This window comes from Xyrauchen texanus, chromosome 28, assembly GCF_025860055.1.
Source record: "Xyrauchen texanus isolate HMW12.3.18 chromosome 28, RBS_HiC_50CHRs, whole genome shotgun sequence".
Lineage (NCBI taxonomy): Eukaryota > Metazoa > Chordata > Actinopteri > Cypriniformes > Catostomidae > Xyrauchen > Xyrauchen texanus.
In genome coordinates, this window is record NC_068303.1 from 526,024 (window position 1) to 548,600 (window position 22,577).

The 22,577-nt window shown below is 38.3% G+C and overlaps 2 protein-coding genes across 4 annotated transcripts; both read right to left on the minus strand.

Moving 5' to 3' along the window:
- Nucleotides 1-1,093: 1,093 nt before the first annotated feature.
- Nucleotides 1,094-6,644, minus strand: LOC127621897 (sterile alpha motif domain-containing protein 15-like). 3 transcript variants are annotated; one of them, XR_007967914.1, is made up of 6 exons: nt 6,595-6,637; nt 5,886-5,967; nt 2,970-3,104; nt 2,709-2,836; nt 1,609-1,707; nt 1,094-1,484 (listed from the first exon to the last, which is right to left on the minus strand). XR_007967914.1 is itself a non-coding variant. In XM_052095690.1 (4 exons), exons 2-4 carry the CDS (start codon nt 5,955-5,957, stop codon nt 1,299-1,301), a joined length of 357 nt encoding a protein of 118 aa, XP_051951650.1. In that variant the 5' UTR covers nt 5,958-5,967; nt 6,595-6,644; the 3' UTR covers nt 1,094-1,298. The 3 variants fall into 3 exon arrangements, 2 of the variants coding, with proteins under 2 accessions (XP_051951650.1, XP_051951649.1); XM_052095690.1 differs by lacking the exons at nt 2,709-2,836; nt 2,970-3,104 and having other exon boundaries at nt 6,595-6,644; XM_052095689.1 differs by lacking the exons at nt 2,709-2,836; nt 2,970-3,104; nt 6,595-6,637 and adding an exon at nt 6,381-6,501.
- Nucleotides 6,645-12,117: 5,473 nt separating this feature from the next.
- On the minus strand, nt 12,118-22,577 carry znf410 (zinc finger protein 410). Its single transcript, XM_052095665.1, has 12 exons — nt 22,513-22,577; nt 22,128-22,218; nt 21,983-22,034; nt 20,490-20,622; nt 20,168-20,341; nt 18,269-18,448; nt 17,790-17,949; nt 14,924-15,105; nt 14,734-14,823; nt 14,459-14,581; nt 14,236-14,352; nt 12,118-14,154 (listed from the first exon to the last, which is right to left on the minus strand). Exons 3-12 carry the CDS (start codon nt 22,013-22,015, stop codon nt 14,057-14,059), a joined length of 1,290 nt encoding a protein of 429 aa, XP_051951625.1. The 5' UTR covers nt 22,016-22,034; nt 22,128-22,218; nt 22,513-22,577; the 3' UTR covers nt 12,118-14,056.

Below are 22,577 nucleotides of genomic sequence, written 5' to 3' on the forward strand. Positions count from 1 at the left end.
GTGAGAACTTACCTCATATAGTGTGGCAACTTACCCCGCTATATTAGCAATAAATGCTGGAATATTCAATAGTTTATTTATTGTATAAAAAAAATAAGGTTTGTGCATATGCAGAATATTGATTTTAACCAATTTAACCCTTTAAGCTCTGAAGGTGTTTTTTTTTTTTTGATTTCCTGTTTCAGTGGCATACCCAAAATTAAAGAATTATAACTGGATAAAAAAAATAAAATAAATTAAAAAAAAAGTGTTTGGTATCATTGCAAAAAAAACTTTTCAATATTTTGAATGATATATATATAAATATTATGATACATTCTGAGACTCTCCACCTAATAAACAGCAGAAATATAATTATATCCATCCATCCATCCATCCATCCATCGTCAACCGCTTATCCTGTGTACAGGGTCGCGGGGGGCTGGAGCCTATCCCAGCTAACATTGGGCGAAAGGCAGGGGACACCCTGGACAGGTCGCCAGTATATAATTATATATATATATTTTTTTAAATTAAGCCAAAAAGTTTATTTTTTTCTGATTTTTCTCATTTGTCATTAAATATCTCTGAGTGTAAATAATGCGACTCTGAAAAACTGCTTTTGTTTGTTCTCAATCATGTCGACTGTATCTGAGAAAGATTTTGAGTCGATGCGAAAAAGCGATCAAAAGTTCCAACATTACAAATATAATGTATCATAGTGTCCAAAAACATCTCCAAACAAATAAAAGATAATAATTGTACATAAGAACTAATTACACATGCAAACACAACAATGACTAAAGGTTTGCATAGCATGCACACATGATTTTAGTCATGAGATTTCACAGAATGAGTTTCATTCTGTGACATTTGAGTCATCATTGAGTCTGTGTCGTGTATTTGGCGCCATCTCCTGGTGGTCATATGTAACATTGTGCTTCATGTGGATTATCTAATGATCTATACATCTGATTATCTTGTGTGTGGACTCCATTGAAAGATAATCACTGACTCTGTGATATTTTATGCCGCATGCTCTGTCATTATAAAGATCTCATTATTTTACATCACAAGCTATGATGATGTCATCTTACTATAAGTTACCAAAAGGTTTGACAATTTCTCTTTTTTAAATGTTAATATAGTGTTTGGTGCATGAAATACATATGATAAAAAATGTATTTGTACTGCGATACATTTCAATCCATATTTATAGAGCAAGAAGAGGAAGTTGTCATGGTGAAACTCTCAAACATTTGGTCCTCTGATAAAACCCCAAGATTTACCCAATATATAAAAACTTGAATTGATGGTTTTTATTTGAGCTCATTTATTGCTCTTGTGATGAGGAAACGCTCGTAGTCAAGTGACTCTGTGTTCTGGCCGGTTCTGCTCTTCACCTGCAGGAAAACTGTGATGTCATCATGAGGAGGATCTGCAACACTTCGACTCCACAGCGGTTCAGAGACGCCGAGCAGATCTCGAACACGAGCTGAGATGACCTGAGAACACATTCATACAGAGTTCTTCATGTATTACACAACACATGTATCTAGATTATATCTGTGCTGTGGTGTAATGATTAAAAACCACACATGATTGCTTTAGCTTTCATGTTTGTTTTACCTTCATATGTTGGAAGTCGGTGATTCCTAACCGTGGCAAGTAAAAGCAGTTCACATAAATGAGTTTTCTGCCCGTGATAAAATTCTCTGAGAAACACGCCTGAGGGAGAAATGCACTGTAACTCCATGAGGTCATACATGTAATTAATCCTGAACTAATATATGCTTTCAGCTACATGCATTCCCACTGCAATGAACATTTCATTTCCAGGAATATATACACACACACCTACCAAGAAAACTGTATTGCTTTAGAAAATAAAGACATTTTGTTGGACCATTAATGTTTTTGTATTGTGACATTGCAACGCAAAAAAATCTATAAATAAATAAATATATATATATGTGTGTGTGTTTACCCGGGTGAAGCGCAATGTTCCTCTAGTGCATGTTAACTACCACACACAAAAAAATTATAATAATTTTCACTCGTCCCTCTTTAAAAAATAATAATAAAATAAAAGTACAAATGTGTTCCAGTGAGACACTTCCAATGGAAGTCAATGGGGGCAATTTTTGGAGGTTTAAAGGCATACATGTGAAGTTTATAATTTAATAAAAGCACTTGCATTAATTCTTCTGTCAAATCTTGTGTATTATTTGAGCTGTAAAGTTCTTTAAATCATAATTTTAGGGTTTAGAGTTGACATGCACATCGTCATCATGGCAACAAAGTAGTATATTGTCTCTCTATCTTCACACAGATGTGGTTATTAAGTGATTTAATGACAGTAAAATCATGTTCACACACATATTGTTTATGTCTTGTGTCTATACTTGTGAAACAGTATTTTAATGTTTACAGATTAAACCCCATTGACTTGCATTGGAAGTGTCTCACTGGAACACACATTTAAAGAAAAGGAGGGACGAGTTTAAATAAATTTATGTGGTAATCAAGTTTATGCCTCAAATACTGTCAATTGAGAACTTGTATTGAACCCAGAATATTCCTTTAACTAAAAAATTTAACTGTATTTATTTTTACTGTGATGGTGAAAAATTACTATTACATTTATAAGAATCTTGTGAGAATTTTGGGAGAATGTGCTTAAAGGGACAGTTCACCCAAAAATGTAAATTCAGTCATTGTTTACTCACCCCCGTGTTGTTGTTGTTGTAACCCTACATGACTTTCTTTCTTGTTCTGAACACAAAGGGGGAAATTGTGGATAAATGTTGTGCTCAGTGATGTCACAATGGCAGTTTATGGTGACCACCTCTTCAAGCTTCAAAAGAACACAAAAGTATCATTCAGACATCTAATTAATTATTCATGAGACTCAATCATTATGGAAGCATACGATAAGATTTGATGAGAAACTGAAATCTGATGTGTTATTTAGTGTAAATGTTACTGACCGTTGATCTCCTGTGTGTGTCCATGATAGGACACGAGAGCAACAGTTCACGCAGACCCCTCACAACATGGGGGCGTTCAAGAGAAAACATGTTTTGTTTATCTAAAAACAGGTCCTCCACAATTCCACAACACATCTGCACACAAAACAGAGAACAGAACTTACTAAACATGTCTGAAGTGTTTGTAGTTGAAGAATTGATGCATTTCTATGCCCAGCCTTCTGAAATCAATCAGAAACATAGAAGAGGCTACAGGCAGCCACAGTCCTAACCTGACGGCAAACGACATGCAATATAAGGTATATTTTCTATGGTAATCCCTCCCTGCATGTGCTATTAGACCTCTGCAAATTATCCAGAATGCAGCAGCACGTCTGGTCTTTAATGAACATAAGAGAGCACATGTTACACCCCTCCGTGTCTCTCTCCCCTGGCTGCCGGTTGATGCACATATTACATTTACATTTACATGTATGCATTTGGCAGACGCTTTTATCCAAAGTGACTTACAGTGCCCTTATTACAGGGACAATCCCCGGAACAACCTGGAGTTAAGTGTCTTACTCAAGGACACAATGGTGGTGACTGTGGGGATCAAACCAGCATCCTTCTGATTACCAGATTACCCGTTATGTGCTTAGACCACTACACCACCACCACTCCACATATTAAATTCATGGCCCTGATGCTGCACACAGAACAGTCACTGGATCTACTCCAGCATACCTAAAATAATTTATGCAGAACTAAACTCCCGCCAGAAGCCTGCGGTCGGCTAATGAACGTCACCTTGTCGTGCCAACACAAAGAGGCACCAAAACACTTTCCTGAACTTTCAGTTTCATCTTCCCAACTCCATCCGTGAAGCCGACTCACTCTCTGTCATCAAAAATCACTTAAAACACAACTTTACCATGAGCCCTTAAAAATTCACAAAAATTCACAAAAAACAAAATTGTTGCTGCACTGACAGATCTGTTTTGAATACTATTCTGATGCTAGTGAAAATTCGTAATATGACACGTTTCAACACTGTCTCTTTGAGATGATTTGCATATTATGTATTCATCTTTTGTAAGTCGTTTTGGATAAAAGTGTCTGCCAAATGAATAAATGTAAATGTAGAGTTTTTGTCCTAACCAGCCATGACAAGTGACAGTACGTTCTATCACTGCCACTGTGAACTGGCACCGGTCCAAAAACGTTCCAAAAATAAGGCTGGGCATAGAAATGCATCAATTCTTTGACTATAAACTCCTCAGACATGTTTAGTAAGTTCTGTTCTCTGTTTTGTGTGCATATGTGTTCTGTTGTCACTATCACTGTGGTGGTAAACAATGACTGATTTTTTGTATTTTTGGGTGTAGTATCCCTTTAACTGTCACAATGAAAATAATTAATCGGGTCCTAAATATAGTCTTGATTCTCTTCATGTGAAATATTATTTCTTATTTATTTCTTAGATTTGTGGTATGAAATATATTCTTGATAACTTCTGTGTAATTCACCTTTTATTTCAGCTGATTGCACATATAGACAGACAGACAGGCAGACAGACAGGCAGATGATAGACAGACAGACAGGCAGATGATAGATAGACAGACAGACAGACAGACAGGCAGATGATAGACAGACAGATGATAGATAGACAGACAGAGAGATGATAGATAGACAGACAGACAGACAGGCAGATGATAGACAGACAGACAGACAGGTAGATGATAGATAGACAGACAGATGACAGACAGGCAGATGATAGATAGACAGACAGATGATAGAAAGACATACAGACAGACAAGCAGATGACTGACAGACAGATGATAGATAGATAGACAGATGATAGACAGACAGACAGACAGATAGACAGACAGATGATAGACAGACAGACAGGCAGATGATAGATAGACAGACAGATGATAGATAGACAGACAGATGATAGACAGACAGATAGACAGACAGACAGATAGATAGACAGGCAGATGATAGATAGACAGACAGATGATAGACAGACAGGCAGACAGGTAGATGATAGATAGACAGACAGATGACAGACAGGCAGATGATAGACAGACAGACAGGCAGATGATAGATAGACAGACAGATGATAGATAGACATACAGACAGACAGGCAGATGATTGATAGACAGATGATAGACAGACAAACAGACAGACAGATAGACAGACAGACAGATAGACAGACAGACAGATGATAGACAGACAGACAGATGATAGATAGACAGACAGATGACAGACAGACAGACAGATAGATAGATTGATAGATAGACAGACAGACAGATAGATAGATAGACAGGCAGATGATAGATAGACAGGCAGATGATAGATAGACAGGCAGATGATAGATAGACAGACAGATGATAGACAGACAGACAGACAGACAGGCAGATGATAGATAGACAGACAGATGATAGATAGACAGACAGATGATAGACAGACAGATAGACAGACAGACAGATAGATAGACAGGCAGATGATAGATAGACAGACAGATGATATACAGACAGATGACAGTGTTTTTCTTAATGGTGTATCTGGTCTGAAGGAAACAGATATTGCTGATGTTGAAGTACAGCAGGGCTTTCTCCTCACGTGATGCTCACAAAGCACAAACTGCACTATGATGATTCAGCATTATGTTAAATTGATGCTGTATAACAGTGGTTCTCAACCGGAGGGTCGTGACCCCAGTTACAGACAGCAGGAAAAAGCAAAGATGAATGCATATAATAAAATGCAACTAATCATGTAATCATGCACAGTTAGGAGAGCAAAATAAATACAGTTATTGAGCTTTGAAAGGAATGAGCAAACACTTCCTGTACTCCAGCTAATCTGCCCCACCGCCATCATGTACTAAATATATTGAAATCTAATAATGGCATGATCGTTTTATCTTACCTTATACTGCGGGAATCCGATAGTCTCGATCCAGTGTGCAACATCCTGACAACTCCAGAGCAGGAACTCCATGTTTGTGTTGCTATGGAAACTACACTAGTCAACAACCTTCTTATTGAACAGGTTCAATTCACAACAGAATAAACATGAAATAACATAAATGTGTTTATCACCCTCTTAAAATATCACAGTTAACCCGTTCTTGCCTCCAGTGTGGGCAATAACATGACAAACAATTATATATGAAAATGAAATATATTAAAGTTTGCTAAGATACACATGATGCTGGTTTAAGAAAATATTTGCCTGGACATTTAAAATAATATTAATATTTGTTTATTAATAATGTTAAACATAATGTTGATTCATTTCGACTCGTCGCTCATATTCATTAAATGTGTTCCAGTGAGACACTTCCAATGGAAGTCAATGGGGGACATTTTTGGAGGTTTAAAGACAGAAATGTGAAGTTTATAATTTAATTAAAGCACTTACATGAATTCCTCTGTTAAAACTTGAGAATTATTTGAGCTGAAAAGTTGTTTATGGTAGTTTTAGGATTTGTTGACATTATATCGTCATGGTAACAAAGTTGTAAAATTGTCTATATATTTCCACAGATGCGGTTAGTGATTAAATTGACAGTAAAATGTCCAGAATTTGTATTTATTAATATCATCCTTTACCGGTGTTACATGCAGCAACTTACGTTATGCACTCATAGCTAAATCTGTGAGCGCGGTAAAGTTTGATGTTCGACATCCGGTTTGGCAGATGTAAGGGACCGTCTGAAAACTCCCCTCACAACGGTAAAACACAGGAGATGTTCACACATTCATTCAATACACGTACGAGTTATACATGAAATAAACCTGTAAAATACATTTTCACATTCAGAATATTCTTATAACTTCCCAGAGGACAGACAGACACACTTCAGGTGATATTATTACAGTATTATCAATATATTAGTACAGTAATCATTTTGAGAGGATAGAAGGACTTACTGGCGTTTGGAAGAAGACAAAACCTGCTGACTATATCGCAATATTCGACATGTTTAACTCAACTTATGAACTCTATACACACAGTTAAATATAATAAATGTAGTGTAGATCCCAGTAAATAATATAATTAGTATAGAAGTATTTCGTTTTACAAATATGACTTATTCTCGACAGTTACCTTGGAAAGGGAATCAAAGCTGCTCGACTGTCAGCGCTCGCAGCGTCGGGATCAGATGGTCAAATATACGCATGTACACAGATATTATGTTTAATAATACAGAATGTTTGTTCACACATAATAGCAGGTATGTGTTGGTTTATTCAGTGTTCATGATTACATTGACATCAGTGCATTTATAATTGTGTTGTAGGTCTGGAGAGGACAGGGGAGTTCACGTCAGTGGCATCACACAAGGTACAATAAACTTTAACACAGTTTGTTTAATTATTAAACTCTTAATGAATGAATCTCATGAAACCTGTCAAGAACATGTCTCACCCACAAATATATATATATATATCTCTACAGTTGAAGTCATTAAAACTCATTTTTTAGCCACTCCACAGATTTAATATGAGCAAACTATAGTTTTGGCGAGTCGTTTAGAACATCTACTTTGAGTAGGACATGAGTAATTTATCCAACAATTGTTTACAGACCGATTGTGTCACTTTTAATTGACTATAATCATAATTCTCGTTAACTGTCAAGTTAATTGTGCCTTTAAGCAGCTTGGAAAATTCCAGAAAATTAGCCAATTAGCTAATTGGAGGATTACATGTGGATGTATTTTAAGGTCTCTTTGCTTGACATCATGGGAAAATCAAAAGAAATCAGACCTCAGAAAACTATTGTGGACCTCCACAAGTCTGGATCATCCTTGGGAGCAATTCCCAAACCCCTGAAGGCACCACGTTCATCTGTACAAACAATAGTGCACAAGTATAAACACCATGTGACCACACAGTCATCACACCGCTCAGGAAGGAGACGCATTCTGTCTCCTAGAGATGAACGTAGTTTGTGTGAAAAGTGCAAATCAATCCCAGAACAACAGCAAAGGACCTTGTGAAGATGCTGGAGGAAACAGGTGGACGAGTATCTAGATCCACAGCAAAACCAGTCCTATATGGACATCACCTGAAAGGCTCAGCAAGGAAGAAGCCACTGCTCCAAAACTACCATAATAAAGCCGGACTACAGTTTATAAGTGCACATGGGGACAAAGATCTGACTTTAGGGGAAATGTCCTCTGGTCTGATGAAACACATATTGAACTGTTTGGCCATAATGAGCATCGTTATGTTTGGAGGATAAAAGGATGAAGAACAGCATCCTAACCGTGAAGCATGGGGGTGCAGTATCATGTTGTGGGGGTGCTGCAGGAGGGACTGGTGCACTTCACTAAATAGATGATGACATCATGATGAAGGAACATTATGTGGATATATTGAAGCAACATCTCAAGACATCAGACAGGAAGTTAAAGCTCGTCACAAATGTGTCTTCCCAAAACATTCTACTTGCGTACGTTTTTATACATTATGGTAGAATTTGTTGAACTGCCTTTAAAAATTGCTGTAATCTTTTTTTCATGATTTAATGAATAATAAATTAGAGCTCATTAGTAAATTTAGAGTAAATGTAGTAATTTTACAGTAACAATCACTGCATTAAAGTAATACAAATCTAATAATAGTAAACAAACTCAAGAATAAAATGTCCAGACACATTATGTAAAAAAATAAATTTTGTGGTAAAGTATCTCTTATAATAGTGCCTAACAGTCACAACAAATCCTAATAGTTTGTTATGTGTAAAGAGAGCATCTGTTAAGAACATGTACCTGTTGAATATTGTTTTCAGGTGAGACAGGATATAAGACGAGCTATCAGGAAATCATGAAGTTCGTGAGGGGCATCATAAAACAGCCGTATGAACTTAAAGCACGACCTTCTACAAATTCTCTTATTATTTCGATCTCGCTGTGGAGCCCGGCCTCATCGGTGAGAAATAAAAATGCACAAAATGTAAAAAAATGATGAGAAATATTTTTTTTTTCCTGTACGTCATATACAATCATCTTTGGCTGAATTGACACCAATGAATTAATTATTTAGAGTCATTAATTCTGATGATAATGTCTCGTATGATGTCACAGACGCACCCCGAGGAGGAGCAGTGAAGATCTGAGACTTTAAGAAAAGAGCCAAAGAGGGTGAGAGTTTACAATTCATCTTGCCTACATTTACATTCCAGATTTGTAATCATAGGATCACGTGACAACTGTAGGTTATATAGACACATTAAGACAGCAAAAGCACTTTCATATGTTTTGTAGTGTGCAACAAACCGTCTGAACACAATCCAGTCAACCACTTCCTGTGTATGGATCTCACATACATCATCCGTCTGCTCAAAGATGGGTTTGGGTTTAAAGAAAGCACCGCTCTTTTTTTGTTCCCTCGCAATAGTTTTGCGTTCCCTCTCAATAGTTTTGCGTTCCCTCTCAATAAGTTTAGCGTTCCCTCCCAATAGTTTAGCGTTCCCTCCCAATAGTTTAGCGTTCCCTCCCAATAGTTTTGCGTTCCCTCCCAATAGTTTAGCGTTCCCTCTCAATAGTTTTGCGTTCCCTCCCAATAGTTTTGCGTTCCCTCTCTAGTTTTGCGTCCCCTCCCAGTAGTTTTGCGTTCCCTCCCAATAGTTTAGCGTTTCCTCCCAATAGTTTAGCGTTCCCTCCCAATAGTTTAGCGTTTCCTCCCAATAGTTTAGCGTTTCCTCCCAATAGTTTAGCGTTTCCTCCCAATAGTTTTGCGTTCCCTCCCAATAGTTTAGCGTTTCCTCCCAATAGTATAGCGTTCCCTCCCAATAGTTTAGCGTTCCCTCTCAATAGTTTAGCGTTCCCTCCCAATAGTTTAGCGTTCCCTCCCAATAGTTTTGCTTTCCCTCACAATAGTTTAGCGTTCCCTCACAATAGTTTTGCGTTCCCTCCCAATAGTTTAGCGTTCCCTCTCAATAGTTTAGCGTTCCCTCTCAATAGTTTTGCGTTCCCTCTCAATAGTTTTGCGTTCCCTCTCAATAGTTTTGCGTTCCCTCCCAATAGTTTAGCGTTCCCTCCCAATAGTTTTGCTTTCCCTCACAATAGTTTAGCGTTCCCTCACAATAGTTTTGCGTTCCCTCCCAATAGTTTTGCGTTCCCTCCCAATAGTTTAGCGTTCCCTCCCAATAGTTTTGCGTTCCCTCCCAATAGTTTAGCGTTCCCTCACAATAGTTTTGCATTCCCTCCCAATAGTTTAGCGTTCCCTCTCAATAGTTTTGCGTTCCCTCCCAATAGTTTTGCGTTCCCTCTCTAGTTTTGCGTCCCCTCTCAGTAGTTTTGCGTTCCCTCCCAATAGTTTAGCGTTTCCTCCCAATAGTTTAGCGTTCCCTCCCAATAGTTTAGCGTTCCCTCCCAATAGTTTAGCGTTCCCTCTCAATAGTTTTGCGTTCCCTCTCAATAGTTTTGCGTTCCCTCCCAATAGTTTAGCGTTCCCTCCCAATAGTTTTGCTTTCCCTCACAATAGTTTAGCGTTCCCTCACAATAGTTTTGCGTTCCCTCCCAATAGTTTAGCGTTCCCTCCCAATAGTTTTGCGTTCCCTCCCAATAGTTTTGCGTTCCCTCCCAATAGTTTAGCGTTCCCTCACAATAGTTTTGCATTCCCTCCCAATAGTTTAGCGTTCCCTCTCAATAGTTTTGCGTTCCCTCCCAATAGTTTTGCGTTCCCTCTCTAGTTTTGCGTTCCCTCTCAATAGTTTTGCGTCCCCTCTCAGTAGTTTTGCGTTCCCTCCCAATAGTTTAGCGTTTCCTCCCAATAGTTTAGCGTTCCCTCCCAATAGTTTAGCGTTCCCTCCCAATAGTTTAGCGTTCCCTCTCAATAGTTTTGCGTTCCCTCTCAATAGTTTAGCGTTCCCTCCCAATAGTTTAGCGTTCCCTCCCAATAGTTTTGCGTTCCCTCCCAATAGTTTTGCTTTCCCTCACAATAGTTTAGCGTTCCCTCACAATAGTTTTGCGTTCCCTCCCAATAGTTTTGCTTTCCCTCACAATAGTTTAGCGTTCCCTCCCAATAGTTTAGCGTTCCCTCCCAATAGTTTAGCGTTCCCTCCCAATAGTTTTACGTTCCCTCACAATAGTTTTGCGTTCCCTCCCAATAGTTTTGCGTTCCCTCCCAATAGTTTTGCTTTCCCTCACAATAGTTTAGCGTTCCCTCCCAATAGTTTAGCGTTCCCTCCCAATAGTTTTGCGTTCCCTCCCAATAGTTTTGCTTTCCCTCACAATAGTTTAGCGTTCCCTCCCAATAGTTTAGCGTTCCCTCCCAATAGTTTTGCGTTCCCTCACAATAGTTTTGCTTTCCCTCACAATAGTTTTACGTTCCGTTGTAATAGTTTAACTTTTTACTATAATAACCATATTTTAACCTTGATATTCAAAGCATTACCATACTAGGCAAACAAAAAATTTAATAATTTAATTTTGTGGTTATTTTGATTAATACCTTATTGCGAGGGAACGCAAACTGTTGCAGCCAAACTATTGTAACCATGATTAATCTATAGTAAAACTATGGTTCAGTAATAATAATAATAAAAAAAATTCATAAAAAACTTACTTTTCATAGCTACTACAATGTTACTATAGTAAAATCATGGTTTCCGTCAAAAAACTAAATAACAAAATAATAAAAAAATAAAAAAACGATTTGCCTAAAACAATCATGGTTAGTACAATATGACTATAGAAAAAACATGATTTCCACAATATTGGTAGCATTTTATTTAGGGATGCACCGAAATGAAAATTCTGGGCCGAAACCGAAAATCCAGGATGCACTTGGCCGAAAACCGAAATTTTTACCTATTTAAAAAAAAAAAAAAAATGTTGTGTATAATCGTATTAATTTTATACTTTCATTAATTTCATGAATTTAAATAATCTGAATTGAAAAACTACAAACCAATAAAATAAATCACACTTTTATTGAAAGTAACACACCAAAATTGGACAAAAAATATATTAAAACTATATTAAATATTTTACAGATTTTATTAACAATTATCCAAATAATGTAAAGTTTTAGAAAACTATTATATGCAAAACAACAGTCAAGAAATGAACTTAACTAACATCTTTCAAAAAGTTTAAATATGCAACAGTAATTTTAATTAAAACAACAGGCAGAACACAGAATGGCAGAGGGCCTCTATTCCACTGATCTATAACTATAATATATAATTATATATATATATATAGATCAGTGCTCTATTCTGTTTATGTAACCGTATGTACACTTTAAGTGAACATTATTGTGCAAAACAGCAGTAACTGAACTCAACCTCAACTGTAAACGACTGATGTATCCTCGAGTGAAGAACAAGTGTAATGTAATTGCTATACACATCATATTGGACCGCTTTCTATTTAAGTACAAGTGACAGGTTTCTCTTCAAGAACAGAAGTTGCTAAACGGTCTGACAGTCTCTCCTGTCAGAAGCTCATCAAGAACATGAGATGCTGCTCTGAACAGTCTCTCACTCTCTGTGCTGGTGCTTGGGCAGATAAATACCTGCGCGCAATCCGCGCAAGCAAAGGAAAGCGGTCTTTGTTTATGCGCCCGTAGTCAAGGGGATTGTTTATGCGCCCGTAGTCAAGGGGTTTGTTTATGCGCCCGTAGTCAAGGGGATTGTTTATGCGCCCGTAGTCAAGGGGATTGTTTATGCGCCCGTAGTCAAGGGGATTGTTTATGCGACCGTAGTCAAGGGGATTGTTTATGCGCCCGTAGTCAAGGGGATTGTTTATGCGACCGTAGTCAAGGGGATCGTTTATGCGCCCGTAGTCAAGGGGATTGTCGCTTCTGGCGTAGTTCAGCTAGATACGTCTCAAGTTGTGGTGTAGCAGCGCTAGTTGTGACACTTTCCTGTAGAATCTCTTGCTGTATTCTGTATATATATCTCTTGAAAGTTCTGCTGAATAAACACTGCAGATCGCAAATTTGATGTCCTTATCAGAAACTTTGAAGAATTTCCACACCGCTGACATGATCGGCCTTTGTTTGGTAGCGCTGTGATAAGGGCTAGATTGATCCAGAGTGAAATCTGAGGACTGAGGGGCGAGGAGGTATATATTTTCGGCTCATATTTTCGGCCTTTTTTCTCTTTCGGCCGAAAACCGAAAGTGCCATTTTCGGCCGAATATTTTCGGCGGCCGAAATTTCGGTGCATCCCTAATTTTATTATAAGGTTACATTTGTAAACATTAGTAAATGCTTTAGGTATCATTAATTTCTAATGAACAAAATATTTTTTTGTTATTTATTAATCACTGTTTATAAAAATAAAATAATGTAATGGTTAATGTTAGTTCATAGTACATTAACTGTTAACATATACAACTCTTGGTAAATGTATTGCGAGGGAACACAAACTATTTCAGGAAAAAGAAATAAGCACTTGAGGGGCTCCGTACATTTCACCCCAAAATCAAAATAATTTGGATGAAGAAAATGAAGATCATTAAGAGTTTTAAAGCCCATTTTCTACCAAATTTACAGAACCATAATGTGTCTGGGGGCTTTATTTTCTTTTATTTCATTCTAATTACTGTAATACGGTCCTATTAAATAGAGTATTTTAGTTATTTTTTCCTCTTGGTTTTGGGGGTGAATATGAGCTCTGTGTATGATGGTGCTGTTTTATGTCTCCGGAAGTAAAAATAACACTGCACTTTGAAAATGCTTCTCATTTGAGTGTCCAATAGAAAATAAAATGTCTCCGCACATTTCTAATGAGCTCGTGGAAGCTGTAATAATTATATTACCTTATGTTGTCTTGTTCGGAAGATGCGTTTACATCTGACACGTCAATACTGCAACAGAAGATTATTTTGTAAATTGATGCGCTGTGTCGTACCGTTTACATTGCTGGAACCATTCGCAACATCTTTCTAACGTGCTGCACGTTTAAATCATTACGACACGAGTCATATGCTGTAGTTTGACAGTGATAACTCTTCTATAACTATTATTCAAGATTTTTTATTAGGAAAAATGATACATTTATGTCTGTTCAATGTAAACTTAAAGGCGTAAAAGTATTTGTTTCCTAAAACAGTTTATTTACAAAAACAACAACTACAGCAGTGCAACCACATCGTCGCTGTACGCGTGTCCTGTTGTCATGGTAACCAGGTCGTGAGGGGGCGGCAGGACGACTGCGGGATCTGACGGACCTGCAGGAATGAAAGATGCTGTTATGCAGTTATAGACGACAGCACAGAAGTCTCTGCGTTTCTACGCTCAGATGTTTGTACCTTGTGTTCTCAACATGGCGTGATGTAAATGCATGGACTCTACTGCGTTCATGTTCACTATCGAGTCGCCGCCGCCGCCGTCCGCCTCCAACAAGCTGCTGTGAGTGAGCGCCTCACCTGTCAATCACACACAAACACCGCCCACTCATCCGCCGCTCAAACTGACACTTGTATTAAAACACAGTAAAACTATACACTATAATGCACACAGATTTTTAAATACCCATGTCTCTGCTGTCAGGGGCGGGCGCTGCGTCCTCGCCGTGTCTCTTTTTCATGTGGACGTTTCTGCTGCCGCTCTGAGAGAAAGTTTTACCGCAGATCGAGCACACGTGAGGCTTCTCACCTGACGTCAACAACAACATGATTGAGTCTTTACTACTTAAGTGATTGAATAATAATGCATTATAATCACAATGTTGCTTAATCTGATATAGCCAGTCATCACAAATATACAGTGAATATTCTACATGTCCGTGTAACATGACGTCGTCGTACCGGAGTGAACGAGCATGTGTTTGCGCAGACTGGAGTATTCTGCGAAGGAGCGACCGCAGCTGTCCACCTCACAAAGGAAGGGTTTTTCACCTGCCAAACAAAATTCAAATGTTACTCATGACAGCACTTTCGTGACTTCCATAAATGATGATTAAATCACTGCGGTCTGCATTAGCGTGCATGTGTGTACCGGTATGCGTGCGTTTGTGGTTCTTCAGGTTGCCGGCGGTGGTGAACTTCTTGCCGCAGTTCTTCTCGGTGCAGATGAAGGGTTTGTCGCCGTTGTGAGTTCTCATGTGCACCTGCAGCCGCTGCAGCACGTAAAAACTCTTTTCACACCCTTCTGCTCCACAGCGGAACGTGCGGTCATTCCTGACAAACAAGACGATGATACCACCAGATCAGACAAACAGAGCAATGTTTTGAAAGCACCAGAAACACAGTGTTACACTTTCAGGGAAACAGACTACAAATGGATTACTTATAGTTAACTCGGACCATTAAATTGGGATATCAGGAAGTATTTTAACAGCCAAAACACTTTGACGGCATCTAACGAGTCTGTGAAACAGTGGCCTTTGTAGTGTGTATCGTACCTTGTGTAATTATGGATTATATTAATGTATCCTTTACCTGCGGGAGTAATTACTAACTGCAGGATAACATTTACTTGTTAGCCACTTTGGTAAGAAAAAGTATTTCCCTGCATTACCACAGTGGAGATTTTGCCGATACGATGACTAAGGTGGTGGAAAAGGCAGATAACCGATTCATCGGCCGATAGTTTTCTTTTAAATCAATTAAAAGTCTTGCTTACTCTGAAGGGCGCAGACATCGAGGCTCTAAGAGTCTTAAAAATGAATACTATAAACAAGCCGGAAATACACCGGGGACTCTTATTTTGAAAAATGACAGAGACTTGGCTCGTTACAATGTTCTATATGGAAGTATTTATATTTATATATATATATAAATAAGCTTTTTATAGCCTTTATATTCCCCAGATGATGAGTTTTGTGTCTACATTATATATATATATATCTAAATATATATATATATGTATATTCTAGGGCTGTCATGATTATGAAATTTGGCTGACGATGAATTGCCAAACAGATAATTGCGATTATGACGATTAATGTCACTTTTAGGGCTTTCACGATTAATTGCCAAATAAATGGTCATATTTCTTAAGATGCATGTGTGCTTCATACACTATACTTCATTTCTACATATTTAACTTCAAATATATCATTCAAATAATAAAAGAGGAGTATATAATTTCCTTTTAAAGCTTTAAAACTATATAATTTACATGAAAATGTATATTTAAAATATCTAAATATTTCTTAATGCTTATATAATATTTGTTTTTTTACAAAACAAATATTATTAATAAAATGTAATATTAATAATAAATAAATATGTTATATTATGCAAGAGTAAAATATTTCTGTCTTTCACACATTATTTTAATCCTCTTTGATTAAACTCACGAGCCGTTATTTATCATGAAGCAAAACCTTTCAGTTCATCACGTGAGTGAAACCGGTGCGTTTGCATTCACTATCAAACTTTATATTTGTTTGTTTATATTTTCACAGGAGTTGGCACGAGCCTCTGCCTGATGGCACAAGTAGGTTTAACTGCAGGCCAACGACCTCCAAATGGGCGAGGAATCTCCAAAAGAGGGCAGGAGTACTCCAGAAGGGGGTTATCTTAAATAATCGCAATAGGATGATTAAATTGAGTGCTGTGAAAAAGTATTTGCCCCCATCCTGATATCTTGTTTTTGTGTATTTTTCAGACTAAATTGTTTTAGATCTTCAAATGAGATATAACAGAAAACAAAGGCAACCAGAGTGAACACAAAATAGAGTTTTCAAATATATATATATATATATACTGAAGCAAAAAAGTTATCCAACACCTATATCACCCTTGTGAAAAACTAACTGCCCCCTTAAACTAAACATCTGGTTGTGTCGCCTTTAGCAGCAACAACTGCATCAAACGCGTCTGATAACTGCAGATCAGTCTTTCACAACGCTCCATTTCCCTCAATTATTGCACGTCGACCTGAAGCAGCAAAGCGTCCCGACACCATCACACTCCCACCGCAGGTGTGTTTGATGTACGGCAGATATAACGGGACCCCTGTCTTCCATACAGTTCCACTTTCCACTCATCAGTCCACTGAACATTCTCCCAAAAGCTTTGATGATCATCAAGGTGTGTTTTGGCAACATCCAGACAAGCCTTAATGTTCTTCTGGGTAAGCGGTGGTTCCTCCTCGCCACTCTTCCATGGATGGCATTATTGCCCCGTGTCTTTCTGATAGTGGAGTCACCTTTATCGATGCGAGAGACGCCTGCAGTTCCTCGGATGTTGTCCTCGGCTTTTGTGTGACTTCCTGGATGAGTCGTCGCTGACCTGTTGGAGGAATTTTGGAAGGACGGCCACTTCTGGGAGGGTTCACTACTGTGCCAAGTGTTCTCCATTTAGAGATAATGACTCTCGCGAGTCCCAGAGACTTTAAAACACATCTGGGAAGTGTTACAAAGCCATTTCAATCAGCTTTTTCCTCATTTCTGGAATTTCTTTGGACCTTGGCATCGTTTGCTACTGGATGAGACCTTTTAGCCATCTTCATGCAGCTGAAAAGTTGTATTTAGGTGTTGATTTGATTGAACATGGCTGACAGTAATCAGGTCCATCTGAACCTCGTTATGAATGCAGTTTCATAGATTTGGGGATTTAGTAACTAAGGGGGCAAATACTTTTTCACACACGCCCAGTTGGTGTTGGGTAATGTTTTTGCTTCAATAAATAACACTATCATTTAAAAACTGTATTTTGTGTTTCTCAGATTGACTTTGTTTAGTATTTAGTATGAGATCAACAAAAACAGAAGAATTCAGGATGGGGGCAAATACTTTTTCACAGCACTGTAATAATGGCAACAGGCCTAATATAAACTGTATTTAAGTTTATTGATGAGGAATGAAAATAAATAATTCTATTAATATCAATTATATACTGGTAAAAGTGGAGACCTGTGTGTTTTTAAGTGGTATTTGCGGTGAGCTGGATAGGTGAATGTCCTGTGGCAGTTTTCATAAGGACATCGGAGCGTTTTATCTGAAGGCGTACGACTGGCTCGAGGCAGCGGCTCTTTTTTCGGCACCTCTGATTGACAGCTGTGAATGTGTTCACCTTGGCAAAAAACAGAGCCAGAGATTAGAGAGCGAGTCATGTGATGCAAAGCAGCAATACATCCAGACACTCATTTCACCTCAATCAACTCAAACCGTTACCTTCATAATATTGTACATAAAACAGTCAAGAGCTGTCCGCTGGAAGCACCAGCTCGAATCTGATTGGCTGACAACTTTGAGGCACTTACTAACGTGTAAACTAGATCTGTATATTCTGAGTTATGTTGTGAAATATGAAGGTGTTACAGATTGCTGCAGCAGAATTGATAATGAATGAGTTTAATGGACTGTCACATGATGTGTAGTGATGCTCGTACTGTCACAGCTGGCGCGGGCATCTTTCGCGAGCTGTGCCCGTGTAGCAGCGATCAGACTGTCGTGTGCTAGCTCCTGCACACGCAGGTACCACGGCGCGCTGCCATCCGCGCAGATCTCCTCTTCTGCTTCATCAACATCATCCTGTACAAACACCAGCGGCTCTGATGAAGACGTCAATCCTACAGACAGACAGATAAACAGAGAGAAAGACAGGCAGACAGACAGACAGAAAGGCAAACAGGCAGACAGACAGACAGAAAGGCAGACAGGCAGACAGACAGACAGAAAGGCAAACAGGCAGACAGAATTAATTTGGACATCACATAAGAAATAAGTCTTTAATATAGCTGTTTTCATGACATGCACACTGTAAATGTCCTTTTCCTAGGTCAAAGATCAAGAGTCATATCAGAAACAAACTTAAAAAAACTGACTTTGGGTAAAATTGTTTGGTGTGGGGGAAAGGACACTACAACTGTGGGACAGTCGACATTTTTGAAAAATTAATTTAACTTTTTTAATCTGCTTGTTTAATCTAATGTCTGCTTGCTTTTAAGTCGGCGTGCATTGTGCTGCATGTAAACAGCACGTGCTCCTTGACCTCGTGAATAAGCCACGCCCCATGTGATGTCATCACACTCAAAACTCCACCCCATGTCAAAACAGTGCCATTTAAGGCTCTTTTCCGCGGCACGTTGCGGTTCTACTCGACTCTGCTTGCTTTACTTTTCTGAGTTTGCTTTTCCACTGCAGTTTAGTGCCACCTCAACGTGGGCGGGATTATAGGCTGATCGCCATAGTTGCGCCGCCTCTACTGCCGTGACATCATCTTAAACGTGACACAAACATTACTGACCATAAACAATAACACGAGCTAGCTGTTAGCTGCTAGCTCATTGTGCTGCATAAAGCAGTTGTTCATGGTGATTTCACACAAGTGTAACAGTTCAATTGGTTGTTTTAGAAGCTTTCCAGTAGCTGCTCAACTAAATAAATTGAATCTTATATAGAGCAGAGTATAGAGCTAACGTAACAAAACAAACTATCCTCCATCGTGGACTCCATCAACGCCGTGACCGAGTCCAGCGCGCTCTCCCTCCCATCGCTCGCCGGTCTAGATAGCGTCCATTTGGTCGAGCCACTTCCACTTTTCCTTGATGGTTCTGTCGTCACGTTTAAGTGTTTATAACTTTTCCCTTCACTGTTGTTGGTCCGGTGGTATCCGTGTGCGGCCAACAGCTGAGACACTTCCTGAAAGACTTTTTTATTTCACGTCATTTCATTCGTCGCTAACGAGAGGAACGTCTGCACCTCGATTATTGACCACGGCGTGGTTTTGTGCACAGACATTTCTTTTTATAATTCAAAAGTCGCATGAACAAATGATACCGCTATCACTGTTGCTAACTTTAAAACTAGCGGGTTGATGTCCCGTGTCCCAAATCCAGTGACGATTCTCTCTGACCAATCAGCGATCTGAAGAGTTTGGGCTCGGCTCGCTTGGAACCTCGACCGAGGTGGTACTAAAAAAGCACCAGGGACCAGGTACTATCCACAGTGGAAACCCCCAAAAAGCGAGCAGAGGAAAAGCCCCAATAGTGAAGCACAAAGGGAAAGAGGTACCGCGAACTGTTGCAAAAGATTTGATGCCAAAAGTCTGTTGCAGATTAAAAAAAGGATCTCAATTCTTGGGTTTCGTTCACAACATACACCGTTCTGCAGTTAAACACAGCTTTGTCTTTTGCTAATATATAAGATGTCATATTGACTCCATAAATTTGACCTTCACATTACAAAAACTCAATTGGTTTAAAAAGAATGAACCCCTGGGACACTAAAATGTGCTTGAAGCTGAAGAAACACCCTATATACAGTGTAAAGTACAGTGTTGTTGATACCTTTGGCGAGGTTTAGCAGGACGTATGAGGAGCTGTCGTGGTTCTGGAGCTCGTGTATGATGGTGGACGGGGTTTGTGTCGGGGGGGAGGAAGACTGCAGCTGCACCACCAGTGGACTGCGCTCGGGTCTGAACTCTGCCAGCGATGTGGATGCCGCATGACTAAGAGCACTCTCTGAAATACACAGAAGCATTGACAAGGACCAAATGAAATGAACGACTCACTCCTGAATCAGACATTAACGGAGACTCTTATTAATCGTAAAGACAGCTGATGTTACACAGACACAGTTGCGAGAGGCTGCTGGAAGTGTTTGGGTTACCTGGACGTTCTAACGGGCTGCATAAGGAGTTCTGTGAGGGGGAGAGCAGAGGGACACAAGAGGGTTTGGTGTCGGATTCCTCCAGGCTCTGACCCAACGGTATGGAGGCGTTCTGAACAAACTCAACCAGCAGCTGCACAGAAAAACAACACATTTCTTATAAGTAATTAGTAATGTGATTACTTTCCCAACGATAATTTATTAATCAATAAAGTAATCTGAATACATTTTTAGAGAAATATTAGTAATATGTAGTGGATGAGTAATTTACCCAGCACTGTTTAGAATAAATATTATGTCATCATGATTAACCCTTTAAGCTCAGATGTGCTTGGAATTTGAATGCCCAATTATCGTGGTTGTCTCAAATAATCACGATCAAATGGTTATTTATGAATATACAGGGCTGTTGTAGTCAGTAAAAACGTCAAACTGATCAAATATTCATGTGTCATATGATGTTGGAAAGCTCTTAAAAAGTAAAATACAACCAGCTGATTTGTTTTACTCACAGACAAATATATAGCGAGTAACAGATAAATACATGCCTTTAACAATTATGTTGCTTATATGCCGCATTTTCGCTTAGAACTTCACATAAAATCTCACATCTGATTATTTAGAGTCTGTGATTATCTTTCAATGGAGTCCACACAGAAGATAATCAGATGTATAGATCATTAGATAATCCACATGAAGCACAATGTTACATATGACCACCAGGAGATGGCGCCAAATACACGACACAGACTCAATGATGACTCAAATGACACAGAATGAAACTCATTCTGTGAAATCTCATGACTAAAATCATGTGTGCATGCTATGCAAACCTTTAGTCATTGTTGTGTTTGCATGTGTAATTAGTTCTTATGTACAATTATTATCTTTTATTTGTTTGGAGATGTTTTTGGACACTATGATCAATTATATTTGTAATGTTGGAACTTTTGATTGCTTTGTCGTATCAACACAAAATTATTCTCAGATACAGTTGACATGATTGGAACAAACAAAAGCTTTTTGGAGTTACCTTATTTATACATAGAGATATATAATGACAAATCAGAAAAATAAGAAATAAAGTAAATATTTGGCTCAGTTTTTGTGATTTTTCAGCAGTTTTTTAGTCTGAGAGTGTCAAAATGTATCATAATTTATATCATTAAAAATTTTGAAGAGTTTTCATTACAATGATACGAAACACTTGACCCTGTTTGTTTTTTTGTTTTGTTTTTCTTTTGTCAAGTTATAAGTCGTTAATTTTGGGTATCCCCCTGAAACAGTAAATATTTAAAAACACCTTCAGAGCTTATAGGGTTAATTATGTATAATTGAGTCAATAATTAAAGTAATATAGCACAAATAAAACAATTAAAAATCGGCTCTGCATATTGGTTACAAAATAAAGATAAAATTAACCATTATCAGTCATAAAAAAAACAATACCGGGGATTCTGCAACCAAATGCAAAAGTGTTGAGACAGTGATACCTCGGGTTTGGAATCAAGTTCATCAGAGAACATCGATTCAGAGTAATGTGATCTGGAATAATGAGAGACAATATATTAATATACAATGAGGTTTAAAAGAAAGGCTGATTATTGAATGACTGAATGTTATATTTGACAAACTGACCCAGTTCAAGCGGGTTCATGTGCTGTCTGGGTCAGAGGTCAAAGGTTGTGTCAATCACTTGCTGTCACAGATTGAATGACAGATCTGAAGCCTGAGTGATATTCACAATAATCAATAAATAATCAAACACATAATGGTGAAGAAGTAATCTAATTGTAAAGTACAAATCCACAGTAATGTCTGCTTTTAAAGTCTTTACAAGTCTGAAAAAGGTAGAGTTTAACATTAATATACATTTACTATCTGATGTAAACAAAAAAGTGATTTCTAGAGCAGCTATTTGTTTAAATCACAATCATTATGTAATAAACTGAACATAATATACACACGTGATAGAGGATTGTCATATAAATTCATCTTTATAAACTCTATAAACTCTATTTACCGTCATTATGTGTGCTGAAGCCGCTGAACACAACAAAGACAACATCACATGGACTTCCGGGTCAC